The sequence below is a fragment of the Pezoporus wallicus genome, unplaced genomic scaffold, assembly GCF_028554395.1.
Source record: "Pezoporus wallicus isolate ANWC-B61680 ecotype Strahan unplaced genomic scaffold, APGP_CSIRO_Pwel_v1 scaffold_6445, whole genome shotgun sequence".
NCBI classification, from domain to species: domain Eukaryota; kingdom Metazoa; phylum Chordata; class Aves; order Psittaciformes; family Psittacidae; genus Pezoporus; species Pezoporus wallicus.
The window spans coordinates 1,505,394-1,521,826 of NW_026641753.1; the positions used below are offsets into that span (position 1 = coordinate 1,505,394).

General features: G+C 42.6%; 1 protein-coding gene across 1 annotated transcript; it reads left to right on the plus strand.

The window, feature by feature from the left end:
• Positions 1–10,076: 10,076 nt before the first annotated feature.
• PGRMC1 (progesterone receptor membrane component 1) lies at positions 10,077–15,085 on the plus strand. Its single transcript, XM_057425145.1, has 3 exons — positions 10,077–10,447; positions 12,326–12,481; positions 14,547–15,085. Exons 1-3 carry the CDS (start codon positions 10,120–10,122, stop codon positions 14,645–14,647), a joined length of 585 nt encoding a protein of 194 aa, XP_057281128.1. The 5' UTR covers positions 10,077–10,119; the 3' UTR covers positions 14,648–15,085.
• Positions 15,086–16,433: the final 1,348 nt, after the last annotated feature.

Sequence of the window (16,433 nt, forward strand, 5' to 3'; positions counted from 1 at the left end):
TCCCACAGGCTACATCAGCACCTACACAGGAATACAAACATCCTCTCAGGAAACAGCTCCTTTGGATATAACGTAGATGCTGATACAACTGATACTGCCTGGCATGGTATTAATTGAGTCCTCAAGGGACTCAGTCTACTGCCCAGAGATAAGACAGTGTGAAGTTTAAAGATTAGCCATGCTTGTTCTGCACTCAGAGAGCATCCTTTGCTCATGAAAATACTAAGCAATCCCTGCAACTACAGAGGACTACTTATATGTAATGTGTATAAAAGTAGCTAGTATTTAAAAGCAACCAAAGGTTGATGAGCTAAGTTACAGGATAGATTGGCACCACTTTCCTGATTACACAATGCGTATATTGTAATATTTTCTCAGTGCAGATGAGATTCAATATTTCACAAATGCAACCGCAACCAACTACAAACACAAAGCCCTCGTAAGATTTCTGGATTTTATTCCTAGTTTGTGCAAAGTTTTCTCACCATCCCATGTAATGGGATGTTAGTAAAAAACATGCAAAGGAAATGCCATTTAATGTTGCAGAACAACCACTGGTCATCTGTAAAAACAGTGTTAGTAAGTTGTTGTCTTTATCAGAATCAGTTACAAAAACACTATCTCTGAAGAATCCCATACACACTACAAATGTAACACCCCTTCCTCCAAAATAAAAAATCTTCAGTATATTTCCTTTGGAGGAACAAGGGCATATGACCTTGCTCTATAGTAAAATAACAACCTCAGTGACACCCTATGACTGTCTTTATGCCCCATGTCACTGCAGAATTAAGAGCAGCAGCAATGGCCGTGGTTTGAGGGCCAGCAGAGCAGAAGAAATGTGATCACCAGAATCAGAGCACGTAAATTGCTTGTATTCCCTTTTTCTTCTAATCCAAACCACAAAAGTTGTGGTATTGTTTATAATATAGTTTCTTCAGACTCATCACAACAGTAATGACTGGTTTGTTTCTTTTCTCCTCTTTCCTCTATTTTCCTCTATTCCATCATTTTCCACTGCTTCACATTAAAAAGATAATATAAACCCTTATTCATAGCTTCGAAGTTTGGCAAATCAACTAAAGCAAGAACTTCTGAGATAAAGGAGTCTTTCCTTGACTCAGATTTCTTGCTTTAAGCTCATTTATTGTAAGAACATTAAAAAAGTACATGCTGGTAGTTAACAGCAGGTGTACGAACAGTCTAATGTTCTGCATGCTCTTGAACTCTTAGGAGCATACAAACATGGTGCATTGTGGGTTTGAAACTCACTCTGACATTGAATAGCTGCATGCTATGACTCCTTCAAAGACCAGAATGTTTAAGCACTTACAGCTTTATGCATCTGCAAATAAGGTCTTTCTTGACATTATGGGGAAAAAAAAAAAAAAAAGGAATAAAGGAATTTGGAAAAATCTTTCATTAGTGTTGAACACAAGGCATCTCCAGCAGAGTTTACTCTCCAATGCACAGGAGGTTTTCTGTGCCCCATTCTCCATAATGTTGTGGTGACATTTCCCTTTTCTTTTTTTTAACTAAGATTTAAAGAGACAATAATATAAATCCACAAGATCCCTACGAGTGTTGGATCATTTGCTGGCAGACTCAAATACAATATATAGATTGAAAAGGCAACAAAATCAAGCAAACACTGTTCATACACACTTCCTCCTTGTAGCATATTCCTGAGTTATTATGTTATGGGTCTATAGTTTATAGAGAAACTCTTGGACTGTCTCTCATATGAGAAGAAAAGTACAGAGCCTACCTACCCTGCTTGCTTTTCCTCACCCTTCACTTCCTCCTGCTGAAATAATGATATGTATCATATATTTAAAAAAAAGAAAAACAAAGTAAATTCAGGAGAACTCAGAAATCCTGACACTGTTTGAAAGAAAACAGGATGAGAGAATGCATCATCTCTCAACCTTCCCCCTCTTGTCTATACCAGTGCTTAGGAATATACAAATATAGTTCCTTGAACCATAGGCATAAAATTTATCCTGACACTGCAAGGAAGAGCCTTATACTCTCGTTATCTGGCTGCAGCCCCATACAGCAAGTCAGCAACAGGCCTGGGAAAGGTGCAGGTTTGCCAGACACCACAATCCAGAGCAAGACAAATATCCCCAGGTTGCATGGCAAAGGCTGTAGCTTCAGCTCTCCTAGGCTAGGAATTTATATATATATATATATAAAATCTTGGCACTCAAAAGAGCAAAGACTGGCAAAGAACCAGCCAAACTACAGAAGAATTAACCCTTATCTGCTGGCAGGTATCCTTTCCCTCATAAACTAGTACAATACAGAAATGGTCTCGTAAAGTGTAAACTGGAAGAAAGGAAAGAACACCCTTGACTGCAAGCTACTGTAATGCTTCCTGGCAAATTATAACAGTAATATTGAACAGATGTCTGTGAATGATGGCAAACTCTTGCTACTAGTAAATATCAGTTAAATTTAAGAAATGCATGTTCAGCAGAAAGAAGAAAGGGCTGGAACAGCAGATGAAAAGCCAAGGAACAGCAGTGAAAGCAGGATTGGCCATATAACTCCTTCACATACCATTTTCCTAAGGTTAGCTCCAGAGAGGGCGTCAAAGTTGTAAGCAAAACAATGAACTAACCTCCATTTCCCCCGCAGGCTTTTAAGCAGCAATTGAAAAAGAAGCTGTGAAATAAGACACTCGTTACTTCCTACAGTTTTAAGAGCTTCAAGAACTGCAGCCACCCAAATTCAGCATTCCTGAGCTGGAAAAACTACGTGACAGCTTCAACAAGTAGGTATAGGAAATAATAATTGATGCTTTTTTCATTTTCAGTTTCTGAATCTTTAATGATCCTGCATTCAAACTGAGTATGTATTTTGGCAGTTCTGCCTGGTTTTGTTTGGTCAGAAGAATGTTCATAGTCTTGCATATGATCACTTGGCTGTGCGAGCTATGACCTGATGAGATCTCATGAGATTTATAGGGGAAATGCAACAGTCAGCAGGGGCGAGGGAGGAACAGTAGTTAAAACGACCGTTGTTAATAACATCAGCTGCAAACCCCTGTGTCTGCTGCTCAAAGAGGTGATTTCAAGTTCTAACTTGTAGTACTCCTTCCATTGCACATGTAAGCTGTCAACCAAAGATATGGAGATAAACCTCTCCAGATGGAGAGAAATCTATTTAGTTTTATGCTTAAACTATGCAATAGATTGACCTTAAACAGACAGAAGAATTGGCATAAAAACTCATCTAGGGGGATGACGAAGGGACAGGACTGCATTTCCACTGAAACCTATTGCATGAGATTTTGTTACTTGACATGCATTTGAATTCATTTAGAAGAAACTGATGAAATTCAAATAGCATCTCTGCTTGTGGCATTGGCATTCCTTCTAAAAGCTATTTTAAACTTGAAGAGGATGTATATGTACCTGTCTACGCATGACTCAACATGATGCTGGTGGCATTCCAATAAAGTCAAGACAACGATTCTTGAGTTTGGGCCATATCCAGAGCTCATTAAAATCAATGACAGCTTTTCCACTGAATTCAGCTCTTCCTATCATAGCCTGGGTTTGCAGTCTGCTGCTTTGTCCCGTTTGACTCACTGCACAGGATGATGCTTCTGTTACATAACCAAAGATACTGAGACCAACCACACCACATACACAATCCACAGCACAAACACAAGGATTACTGAAAATCCTCAGGAGAAAAAAGATACATAAAAAATTAGCTCCTCAGCTTGCTAAACTAATGTGTATTTTCTTTGCATTTACAGAGAGAGAGAGCTCATATAAATAAATATGAATGAATCTCTAACACACTTCAACAGTATCAGATACACTAAGCATTCTGGTCAAACTTGTAGTGGATTTTAGCAGAGATTAGAGTAATGATTAAAGATGTGTTTGTTGGTATTAAACATATTAGACCCTCTCCCACTTACACAAAGCGTTGTTCACTGAGTGCCCACTTTCACAGCTCTTCAGAACCAAGAAACATCTCAGACCTTCTTTCAAAGTTATGCACGATCCCAGTATCTGCACTCACAGCAAGTGCTTTCTTATGAAATATTCTAAATAACCAGTGATGTCTAAATAAACTTATTTAATTTAGAATCTAAATAAATGGGCCTGTGTTAAGCTGGTCTTCAGACCAAGCATAATTTCTTGTTTCTTGCTTGACTGTTGTGCATCTTCTGCTAAAAGAAAACATAGCTCTGCATTTCTCTGCAGTAAATTCTCTGACTGGTAGATAATACACATTTCAAGTGGAGACGAGTATTAATTTTGAAATGGAAGCCAATGCCAGTAAAACTTCTTAAGTTATAAAAGTTAACTTTTGCTGGTTAAGTCTGCACTTACTGGCTCCTGGGAAGACTAAAAAAGAAGCCTAAAAGGGAATCTACTTCCCAAATGTCTGAATACAGCCAAAAGGCTATGCTGTGGGTTCCAAATGATGAAGAGTTTTGACTCATCAAGTCTGCACTGGGCATATCTCCATATTTGTGGTCACAGGAATCTATGACATTTCATTTTCAGGATAGTTCCATCACATCTTTGAAGGAAACAGAAGCAAACAGCATAAGTGGAAAAGTCTTCCAACTCACAGTGATCTAAAAAAAAATGTAGGAGTTTACTTTTGGTTCATGTAATGTCCAGGCAACTTGGTTTTGCTTAGTAGAAAAAGCATTTCTATACATCCATAATCACATAAATGTATATAGATACTAAACTTGAGTCAGTCATACAGTCCAAGATAAGAAGTACTCCGCACCTTCTTATACTATAGCAAGTAAGAACTGAGCCAACTTTGAATTTTGTGGATATGGACCCAAATTTTCTCTTGGGTTGGACAGTTTTGGAATCCCTGCAGACCTCACACCCCACTTGTGCAATAAGGCTGCATTTTTCTATGGTTATGTAGGAGCTCAGCCTGGAGAAGTATAACTGATCTTGTGATAAGTCATCTACTGACATTGTTTAGAAACAGATGAGCTATTTCACTAAGTCAACATAACTTTTCAGGTGCAACATTCTTCAGGAATTGGCCTGAAGCACTAGCAATGTACTGGTCCATACATTATATAGCAAGAAGACCAGACTATAAACAACTGATCAGCCAAAGAGCGCAGAAAGTGATTCCATACCCATGAAATCACTGGATTAATTTTTCATTGTATTTGTTTTATAACAGCAAGATAAATATGTATTTGCATTTCTCATATCTACCTGCAAAGGTACTGGAGCCCTAATTATAATTTATTATTTTGTGTGACAGAAAAAGAAATAGAGAACTCACATTCATGAAGATATAAAAGATAATGCCATCAAACCTACCTTTCCCTCTTGAAGGCTCCTAACAGTATACTTCAAGTTACCTGCAACCTCCTCCAGTTTCCTCCAAATACTAGAAGGACAACACAAAGTGTAAAAGATTTACAGCGACATTCTGTAGGATATTCTGTGCTCATACCCTGCCTGCAGCTTTTTACCTTGATGAAAGGATTTGACCTCACGTGAGCCACTCCTACTTGCACAAAGGATAATTACAACTGGAAATTCAAAGTCGTTACGTGCTTAAGGCTTTACCCCTGCATACAGTTGTTTGTAAGATCAAGCTCTTAAACTATGGAGTTTATCAGAAAATAATCGTGAAAGAAAAGACATAGTGGGTGTTTTCATTCCACTACAGGTTATGGATCAGATCTCTCCCCTTTACAAGACCCTACTACTTCTCTAATGTCTCTATTCCATACGTGCTCCGAGAACTCATGGACTCTCCAGACCCCAACACCAGCCTTAATACTCTGCACCTGGGACACAGCCAGCAACTCCACTAACGATGCAAGAAACAAAGTCCAGCTGGTATCAATAACCGTGACTACTCCAGCTAACCAACATCGGTTAAAACACTGTTCCAGGGCACACACTGCAGAGATGTCACTGAAAGACGGCAAGGCTATGAGTTAAGGATGCCCGACAGACCCCACACTCGCGGGAGCAGTAAGGAGATCTCGGCCAGCAACCGCTGAATAGAGCATGTGAACAAAGGGAGCATCACTGAAAGCTCACGCCGCTCGCGTACGCCACGAAACGCCCATCCGCGTTATCCCACGGCCGCCAAACCCCACCTCTCGCGGCCGCGGCCCCGCTCCGAGGGGCAAGGCAGGGCGGGAGCACCGGGCAGGAGCCCTCCCGCTGCCGCCGGCGGGTACGGAGCCGCGCCCCGTCACCGCGTCCGTCATTCCCCGACCCCGCCACTCACCGGCCGCCGCCCGAGCGCCCCGCGCTGCTCCGCACCCACCGCCCCCGGGCGGCGCCGCCCAGAGCGCACTCCGGTCACCGGGTCTCGCGCACCAGGTAGCAGCAAGCCCCACCTCCCTCGCACCGGGCTTGGTGGGGGGGAGTTTTCCTCGTGAGAGCGGGCGAACGGCGCCGTAAGTAAAACCGGTCCTTGTGAAGCACACCGGTACGTGCAATGGACACCATTTCCCTATCAGACACCAAGGGAGCAGAGATCACATCTCCTCTTCTCCCTAACAGGACTACTGAGTTGGCTCAATCTGTGAATGCACCAAGTTTCCTTCGTGTCATCAGTTATTTTTGGTACATATACCCCTCCTGGCTCATCAGACCTCTAAGCAAATCCAAGTTGTTATTTTCAGGAAGCCAGGAATTTTACTTACTCTTCCAGTGTCAACCAGCATGCTTTCCAGGGATACTGAAACTGTCACATCGCAAGAACCACAGGCAGACTTATGTTTTGGGTTTTTTTTTTTCCCTTGCCTCTTCCAGAAGTATCTACAGCTTGTCCAGACTGGTTCTGACATCTGCTGCCTTTCAAAACCAGAGCCCATACTGAGAATTCACACCCAGATTTTCATTTGTAGTTAAAAGACATCTCCAAAACTTCCTAGTGTAGCTGCTGTACACATTGCCCGAGCAAGCTTTCTCACAGCAACTGTCAGTCCTTTTTGGCATCACTGGATCAAAATCCATAGTCCTGGCAGCCTAGAAGACAAGTAAGCAAAGGGGAAGATGAGGCTGGGGGGGAGGGGGGGATTTTAGTTGCAAACTCACATCAGTATGTTTCTGAGAAAAGCAGCTCTCCAGCATGAGCAGCCTCTGCCTTTCCAACCCCTGCACTGACACATTTTCTAACACTTGGTAAAACTTCCCATCTGGAGCTGTTTTATGCTGCAGATGTTTACACATTTATCTCCAGGAATGACAGGATCTTGATTGCCTTTGGCATGGTGTCATCTTCACATTGCAAAGTTCTTTCTTCTCACACTTAGCACAGATAGAAAGTCAAAAGATGCAACTGAAAAATAAATAGGAATGTGATGGAGATGGAAATAAAAACTAAAGAAGGGGTCCAGCAGAAAGATGGTCTACGCTTTTGATCTGAGGACTAGATGAATTAAAATTGTCAATCGGATAGCTTAGAGAAAAAGAATTCCTGTGGAGGTCTTCCAAAGGAACAATGAAAGAATGCAAGGACCAAACCGACTTGGCAACAATGGGGTTCCCGTGTATGCAGCCAAGGTCATGGGGAAGGTAGGCAAAGCACACTTTGTTTAGAAGCATTAAATATGCTCTAAAATATTCATTAAAACTATCAGACAAGTTCCAAAGTGAAATAAAGCAGTAAGAAGAATGCTGAGGTGTAGTACAGCTAATTTTGCTCCATCTCCTAACAGATGCTGTTTATCAAAAACACAAGGAGGAATATTTTAAAACTTAACTACTCTTATTTGCAAGGATATGAAAGTTCTCTGAGCTCAAATGCTTTCTTCAATTAGTAAGAAGTGAGCATAATATTGAAACTGCTTTATCAACTCATCTTATAGATGTTGTTAACAGAATGGTTTCAAGGAGGAAACTATTGTTGCCTACAGAATGGAAAGGAAAACCTGTCTGGGACAATAGCTAATGCCTGTGGTATTTAACTAGAATTGGGGCCAACTCCATTCTGAGTAGAACCTCAGTTCTCTTGGAAGGAATTGCCAAGTAAACTCGCTAGCAAGAAATGTATAACACAGGGTTCATAAATTTAGATCATTCAGACTCATTTACCATAATGTTATTTATCCCCATTTATTTATAAATGCCTGGTTTTATTATCTCTTAAGAAAGATGCATTCTGAGGTATATGAATATTTTTTTATATGCTGCAAGGTAAAAAAAAAAAAAGGAGAGATTGAAGCTGGGCAACTGTCACTTGCAGTACCAGTGCTCGTGGGGCAGATAACTGGAGATTCCATTAATCTTGGCAATATTTCCTGGCCCTTCCTTATCTAAGAATGAACTGTTCTTGGATGACCTCACTAGGATACTAGGCATAAACAGAGCTGCTTTTACCCTCCCTTTGGAGTCTGGTTCATGGTCACATTCAGGGTTGGGGTTGTTCTGGAGTTTGGTGTGGGTTTTTTTTTTTCTTCTCTCTTAAACAAAATGCATTATAAAAAAAAAAAAGAAAAAAAATCCTTTCAAATGTCTGGTTTTTTTTCTATACCTATTCCTCTAACAGGTAATATCAACACAACAATGTGTAACTGTCATGTCTACACTGAGCAGAATTAACTGTCATGCAGGTAATAATTCTCCTAGATGGAGTACTTCTAAAGTTTCAGAGATTTATCTGCTATCCTAAACAGGACCAAAACACAGACCTACTTTATTACAAGATACATATTTTAGTCACCAGGGCAACGAAACAATGAGATTTCCAAGTTACACAGCAGGTAGAAGCAAAAGTCAGTGTATACCGTGGAAGGGCAGATCAAGGTCCAAGTGCAGATCAGTAAGACAATGAGCTTATCAAATCAAGACAGCAGGTGGATCCAAACACCCTATCTTGCAAGAGCCAACTTGTTTAAGTACTTTAGTACTGAGAGGTCTTGAGTGTATCGCAAAAGACAAACTTCTAATCAGTAGCCCAGTGGGTCACCGAGTTAAAAGCTTCTGAGAATTAGAAATTAAATTAAACTCACTTACTTCAATTTTATTTAACTAAATGTCCCAATGACAGGATCAGTAAAAGCAGCCTTCATCCATTGAAGCAGGGATACGAACCACCTGCCAAGCTACACTCCAAGCTCTAGGCTAGTACACTGTATTTCTGTTGCATGTACACCCTGAATGATACCACCCGCTTATGTGGAGGAATTGATGATACTCTGACTGGACACTGATTTGGGTTCTTTCTGAAGGATGGCAAGGACACAATTTGTAGAGACAACTACTCAGACCCAAAACATCACTTCTGCCTTCTCACACCTGATACCAAGGAGTAGGCAACAGCAGTAGCACTTAGCTGTATTGAGCACTCCAGTTGCTCTATGTAAACACCATATTCAGTAGATACATCAAGTTAATACTTCCTTCATCTTAAGTTCTACTTCACCAAAATTTCCACTGAACAGAAGCCTGAATAGAGAGGTCCACAACCGGACACTCCTTCATGTTATAACAGTGCCTTGTGCTCGCTGCTTCTGTGGCTTTGGGGTACAGGGGGGATGAACCTGAATGGGAAAACCTCAGAACTCTGGCAATTTCCTTCCTTCTGTCCTACTTCGATCTGGGCACGATCACACCAAAAAGGTGCTGTTCCGTCAGGAAAGCAACGGCTCGCACAGGATGGATTGCGGGGAGGGACCGGCCGGGTCCCAGCAGGCCAGCACCGGCTCCAGCACTCGGCTACCGCAACTCCGAGGTTATTGTGACCAAAATTTCTGTCAGACCATGCGGCACGGAGCGGCCACCGCAGCGCCCTGACCCTACCCGGCCCGACCCGAGCTGACCTGCTGCAGCCGCGCGAAGGAATGGCGGCCGGCGGCACCCTCCGCGGAGCCGTCCTCGCCTCAGCTGCACATCGTTCCTCGCAGGGTCGCGGGCTACTCGAGCTGCTCTCGCCATCGCCTGCCGCACACCACCACCTAGTGCCGGAGCCGCGTCAAAAACTGTCCGGTTCTGAGGCCCCCTCACTGAAGGCGGCAACCACGCCTCAACCCGTCCTCAGCACCGCCCTTCTCCTGCCCCTCAGCGGGCCGGCTCCTCCTCCCTCCCCGCAGCTGCACCGCGACTCAGAGCCCGCCGTGCCGGAACGCAGGCGAGCGTGATGCCCCGCGAGGAGCTGGCGGTGGCCGGCGAGGAGGCGGCGGCGGCGGCGGCCGAGGGGGGCGGCCTGCTGCTGGAGATCGTGAGCTCCCCGCTCAACCTGACCCTGCTGAGCCTCTGCCTCTTCCTGCTCTACCGGATCCTGCGGGGCGAGCAGCCCGCGGCGCAGGCGGGCGAGGCGGACCCGCCGCCGCTGCCCAAGATGAAGCGCCGTGACTTCACGCTGGAGCAGCTGCGGCTCTACGACGGGGTGCGCGACCCCCGCATCCTCATGGCCATCAACGGCAAAGTCTTCGACGTGACCCGCGCCAGGAAGTTCTACGGGCCCGGTGAGGGCGGCGGGCCGGGCCCAGCCCGGGAGCCCGCGGCTCTTTGTGCACGTAGGGATCACGGGGGGCCTCGGCGGCGTGGCCGCCGCACAGGCCCTTCGGGCAGGGCCGGGCCCGGGGCTGGCGGCTCAGGGATCGGCGGCCTCCGCACTAGTGCCTGGCCTGCCGCCTGCCCTGCGGGGTGAACGCTGGGCGAAGGTTCTCGGCCCTGCTCACGATCCGGAGATCTGGAAGGGATCCCTTTCTTGGAGCTGGGAAGGGTGTGCGCAGCTCGTCTGTGACAGGATCACGCAACAGCAGCGCTGCGAGAGCTGACTGCCTGCCTGCCCGCGCGGTGGGGCGGAGGGCAGGATTACTGCTGTTGCCTGGCTCCGGAGCCGGGCCCCGCTGTTGTGGAAGTGCCGGCTTTGCCAGCCCACGTCTGTTCATGATTCTCTTATTTTCCCAGGGTGGGTTGTGCCGCTGTTGGGCTGGGTGGCTTCATCACTCTCGGGTGCCTTTGCCTGCTGCAGGGCAGCAGAAGCAGTGTTTTCTCAGTGTTTACATTCCATTTCCAACTTTTAGTGGACATCACTCTTTTGCATAATATTTATACTAAATACCCAGCAATTTAGATTAAACCAGCTTCTTATCAGGAGTGCAGGCAGTTGAAGCTTGCAAAGATTGAGTAAGCTATGAAAGGGCTTGCAGAACAGCTAGCGATGAGGTGGCTGGACTGTGTGCACCCAGGGGACAGTTTTATCACCTCCGCTAGGACATGGGGTTTTCTTTGTAACAGAGGCCTCGTGTTAAAAGTCTCACTGGGACTTTATAACGTGTACCAGGATCTGTCAGGCATAACTACTCCTGAGCTGTCCAGAGCTGGTAGCTGCTATAGTGAGCTGCCAGCATTACTCAGAGAAAAGGAGAATAGTGCAGGAGACTCATATTTGGAAGCATGATGAGATTATTACTTTTGGTCCAGACATGGGCTGGAGACTGTCACTGAGTGGTGCTTGACTGTAACTTTGCATTCTGCAGCAGTCAGGCTGAGTTAGATGTGCTGTTTTGTATTTGTGCAAATTAAAAACCACTTCAGGACCATGCTTTGGATGCCACCTTCTTTAACAATAGTAAAAGCTGCCTGCAATTTGATAATTGCTGAATGGTTCATCACAGTGTCTGCCCAATTTGATTTTCATTTTAATAAAGCAGTATTTGATTTTCATTTTAATAAAGCAGTAAAAGTCTTTTGATGAGTATGGGAAGAAGCTCGCTTGGGGAGGTGTGGGAGATGTCATGCTCTCTACAGTAACCCGAGTTAACAACTTAAGCTCCCTGAAAAAGAACTTTCAATGTCTAGTTGCAACATGTGATATCTCAATTTTCAGCTTGTCATGCAAGCAAGTTAATCTTTAATGAAGTTTAGCAAGAGTCTGCCTTGATAGCTCTCATTTACTGCGAGTTGCATGTTTTGGTCATTTGAGTTCATCTTGCATTTTGAAAGTTTTACTAGATGTTCCAAGTTGATAATTTCTATCATCTCCCATATTTTCTGTCAAGTCATCCTTTCAGCTCTTTAAGTCAGGAGCATCTCTTAGAAAACTTCCATTTCACCTCAGACTTTACAAATCTTCCTCTGTTCTTCTTTCCGAGGCTATACTTCCTAATTTGTGTACTTATTCTTACCTTGTTTGTATGTACCACACACCATTCTGTGGCTCTGTTTTCCTTCATTACCAAGTAGAACAAAACTTTAAAACATGTCAGAAAATTGAGGCATCTCTCACCCACAGGTCAGGGTAGGAGCTCATCATCTGTTTGAAGCTGGGGACTCTGATCTGTGGTCACACAGCATCTATTGCCTCTAATAATGCTGCTTCTGATTCTGTTTTAAAGAGGGCCCGTATGGGATTTTTGCTGGAAGAGATGCATCCCGAGGTCTCGCCACTTTCTGCCTGGATAAGGAGGCTCTGAGAGATGACTATGATGACCTCTCTGATCTCAACGCTACACAGCAAGAGACCTTGAGGGACTGGGAGTCACAATTCACTTGTAAGCAATTTTAAACCAATTTACAAAGAAGTAACTAACCAGTGTTTAAGAAGGGAAGCAACGGCTAAAAGGCTGTTACCAGCTGGAAGCATCAGTCTAGAAACTTACTTTGAGTTAATACCTCAGTTTGCTAAGTATTACTGGAATTACCATTATTCAAAAGAATTAAGAGAAATGCCATGTTTTCCTTCTGTGTTCTTCCTCTCTGCTCCTTACAGAACACTGGGAGAGACAAAAGCATTCCATCACAGGCAATGATCTTTAAGACCACACAAAAAGTTGACAGGAATTGGAAATTCAGAGCATGTTTTGGTACAGTTAAGACCCCATTTATAGAGAGGATTGGATTTTAATGTTCTGAGAAATGAAGCTTCTCAGAAATAAGAGTAAACATTTGAATTATTACTTCTTGGATTTTTTTTCAGTTTTGAAGACTTTAGGGGGTTTTCGCCTTTCTGCTCTTGATATAACGTCTTTTACTCTAAATAAGTGACTCTGCATGGCCTTGTGGTAGCTTTATCAGATTCATAGACAACTGTATCCAGCTGACCTTCTCCCCCAGAAGGTGATCAGGGAAGACCAAATACCACCTCTGTGCTTGCAGGCAGCCTGGTCATTATTGTATTAATGATGGACAGAGTGGCAGAGGAAAAAAGGCAACTTGCACACTTGAGATGTCATTTCCCAAATTAACAGAAGAAATTCACTTTCATACTTGCCTTGTATGTCTATGCTTAGTATTAAAAGTTTTAAAAAGGTGATTCCAGCTGTTCTGTATTGTGTGCCTCAACTTGCTCAAAAAGGAGAATTTCAAACCACAGTTTTGTGGAAGTTGCTGTGTTGACCCTTGTACCGGGGCATGCCCACGGGTATCATCATTTTTTTTCTCATATTGTGTATCTTGTTGATGAAAAATTACTTCTCTGTATCTCATGCTGCCTTTTAGGCAAGTGAGCACCAAAGGGATTATTCCTACTGAGATAAGACAAAAACTAAACATATCAGGTTTTCTTCTTGATGAATGTTTGTATGTGTATGTGATGGAAATTGCATATACAGAAAGTAGTATAGTGGAAATCAAATGTTATTTTAAGTCTGGTGTTTGGTATTAAAGATTTACTATCACTAGCTAGAATGGAGCTTTCCTCCACATAATGCCATTAGAACCTCTCAGTCCTGACCTGATGTGCCCCTACTGTTTTGGTGCTCTTCCTGTCTTAATGAAGACTTAATCATGCCACACTGAATGGCTCTTCTATTGTGCTAACAACCATGCTACCAAATACCTGACCTCAACTAATGTTTAAATCTACCTTTTCAAGAGCTGGGCATCAGGACTGACAGCACTGTACTCTTTTTATTACTGTGTTTCTAGTAAATTTGGCAATTAATTGTTTTAAATTCTCACTAATTATAACAACAACACTAGTGTGAAATGCCTGTAGCCAGAGGCTTTGTTGAAGTTGACAGATGAGCAACATAGCATAGCTCTCAGTTCTTACACATATATGATCTTAGCATTTTTACATGTTCAGAAAGAGATATAAAGTAAGAGAGAGGTTTAGCTGCATAATCGGATAATAGATCTGTCTTTGGGAGAAAGGATCCATCTTCTGAGCTATTGGGTATTTTCAACATGCATTATACAAAATAAAAGCCCTTGAAAGTTGTGTACGTGTGCACACATGTACCTGCCTCTGTGTAAAATATGTAACCTAAATATTTTAACAATGCCACTGGTTGAAAAATGGCTTTGACTCTGGCAAGAGAAATAATCTAATCCAGGATTCTGTTTCTTACCTGGATGAGACCTTCATTTTACACGTCTTTTGGCTTAAGCAATAGGAGAACACACTCACTTTTTGTGTTTCTTACATCAACATTAACAGCAGTTCAGGTAGTTGATTTTGGCTTTTCTGCTTCTCCCAATGTTTGGAACAAGTCACTGAGACCCATTTATTATAACACAGGCATTCTGTCAATTCAGGAATCAAGCAGAGGAGTTAAAAAACTGCAAGTTCAGGGTAGAATAATGATTTGTGTTCTTTTTTTTTTTCTCCCCCAGTTAAGTATCACCATGTTGGTAACCTGCTGAAGGAGGGGGAGGAACCCACTGTATACTCTGATGAAGAAGAGAAAGATGCCAAGGATGCAAAGAAAGACTAGAAAGTGCAGCGAGGAACAATCTGGTTTTGAATTGTAAAGGATCATTTGTAACATTCCACTTCTTTTTATAAGTTGCAACAGCAGCAATGCTTACAAAAGGTCCAGAGTTACACTGAGTTGTTTCTATTCAAAGGTTTTCTTCTCAAATTCAGTGGTAAACCACTAAAGGTCTAAGATTTGTCTTCCTTTAAACCTGCATATCTGAAGTATGCACAAAAATGTCTGCTGATAAAGTAAATTTTGGCAATAAAGGACTACTTCTGTTTTTCCTCTATCACCATTTAGCACAGAGTAAGCTGAAATCCAGATTTTAATTCAGAACCTAGCACTGCAGGCACAAGCACGAGAGTAACTTCACATATGCAACACAAATTCCACTAACTCTCGTTTCACATTAGTTCTCTGGGATCTGGGTCTTGGATGGTAATTCCTTTAGAATTCCTTTAGAAAAAAGGATTATATTTTATTTGTCCATGAAGCATCATGCTCATTTGTTGTGCAATGTAATTCAATATTACGTAAGATAATTTGGTTTTTAAGGAGTTACACACTAGCTTACAGAAGGAACTGCTTTTAAAAAAGGTAAGAATGCTTGAGACGTTAAATCACTTCTAGATACTTAAAAAATTAATACTGATGAATACTTGATGTATTCAGTCATGCATAATGATGCATGGATTAATACTCTTAAAGCACATCTGAAGTGTTACGAAGAGTTAAGATACTACATGTAAACTAGAAATCACTAAAAATCAGGTACATCATGAAGTGTGACTCAACTGGACTATTCATTTATTTTTCCTCTTACTAAAACTCTTCTGTGAATTTTAATGAAATGGTTTTAAACAGGGAAGATAAGCTGCAATTGCTTCCTAGGCCTAAAAAAGGCAACTTGCTGGTATGGTGTGATTAACAAGTGCCCTTGTACATGCAGCTTTAACCAGCAGAAAAACGTTACTGTTCAACATACAAGTTTCCTGTACAAAATAAAACAACATGGTATAAGCTGTTTCAGCATTGAGGCCTTTGTTGCTGTGGAATGTTGCCATTAAAAGAAACAGCACAATCTCCTGCAATGCCATACCTGTGGGACCTGACCTTTGAATTGCTTTAAACTTACTTGCTCTCTTAATTCACATCTACGCTTAATTACTAGGTTTGTTCCGACTATCTAACCTAGTCTCCTCCCAGAGCATGCTGGGTAAATGGGTTTGACCAAGGGAAGATGTAAACATGCTTCATCACCATCATCAGGTACAAAACTGACCACTTGTGTTTCTTGTCCAGGTGATTCTGCTTCGGTGCCTGTCTGGGGTAGTTCTCCCTGTTTAGTTTCTCTTGTTCAGCTGTCTGGCCAAGCTGTTTCAGTTTTGCAGTATGACAAAATGATAAACCGAGTCCTGAGTGAGAAGGTGTAAACTAGGCAAAATTGTTTGGAAGTAGAGTGCATTGCACAACAGCAGCTTTCATAAACAAGTTGACACAACATGCTAAAGTGCCTAAGACCATCTGTGGTGAAAGCAAACAACTTTCCCTTAGTCCTAACACTGCCATGGCATTTTCTTTGGGTTACACTGGGCCTTCAACTGAAGAGTGCTGTCATTTGAGCCAGATGGCTTGCGTAAAGTACTTGCATGAACTACCCAGGGGAGGTCTAGAGACTAATGTAAATCTTGCCATGACCCTTGTGTTGAGATTTTACTTTTAGAGACATTTATACTCCTTGCAAACTACTAACGGTTTACCTCAGATCAGTAATGTGCTTTTATTTAAGGCAGGAAATAAA

Excerpts from the sequence above, each read along its gene's own strand:
- PGRMC1 (XM_057425145.1), top strand. The coding sequence starts at position 10,120 with ATGCCCCGCGAGGAGCTGGCGGTGGCCGGCGAGGAGGCGGCGGCGGCG. Across the intron at positions 10,448-12,325 it reads CAGGAAGTTCTACGGGCCCG|AGGGCCCGTATGGGATTTTT; the intron begins GTGAGGGCGGCG and ends TCTGTTTTAAAG. Across the intron at positions 12,482-14,546 it reads CTGGGAGTCACAATTCACTT|TTAAGTATCACCATGTTGGT; the intron begins GTAAGCAATTTT and ends TTTCTCCCCCAG.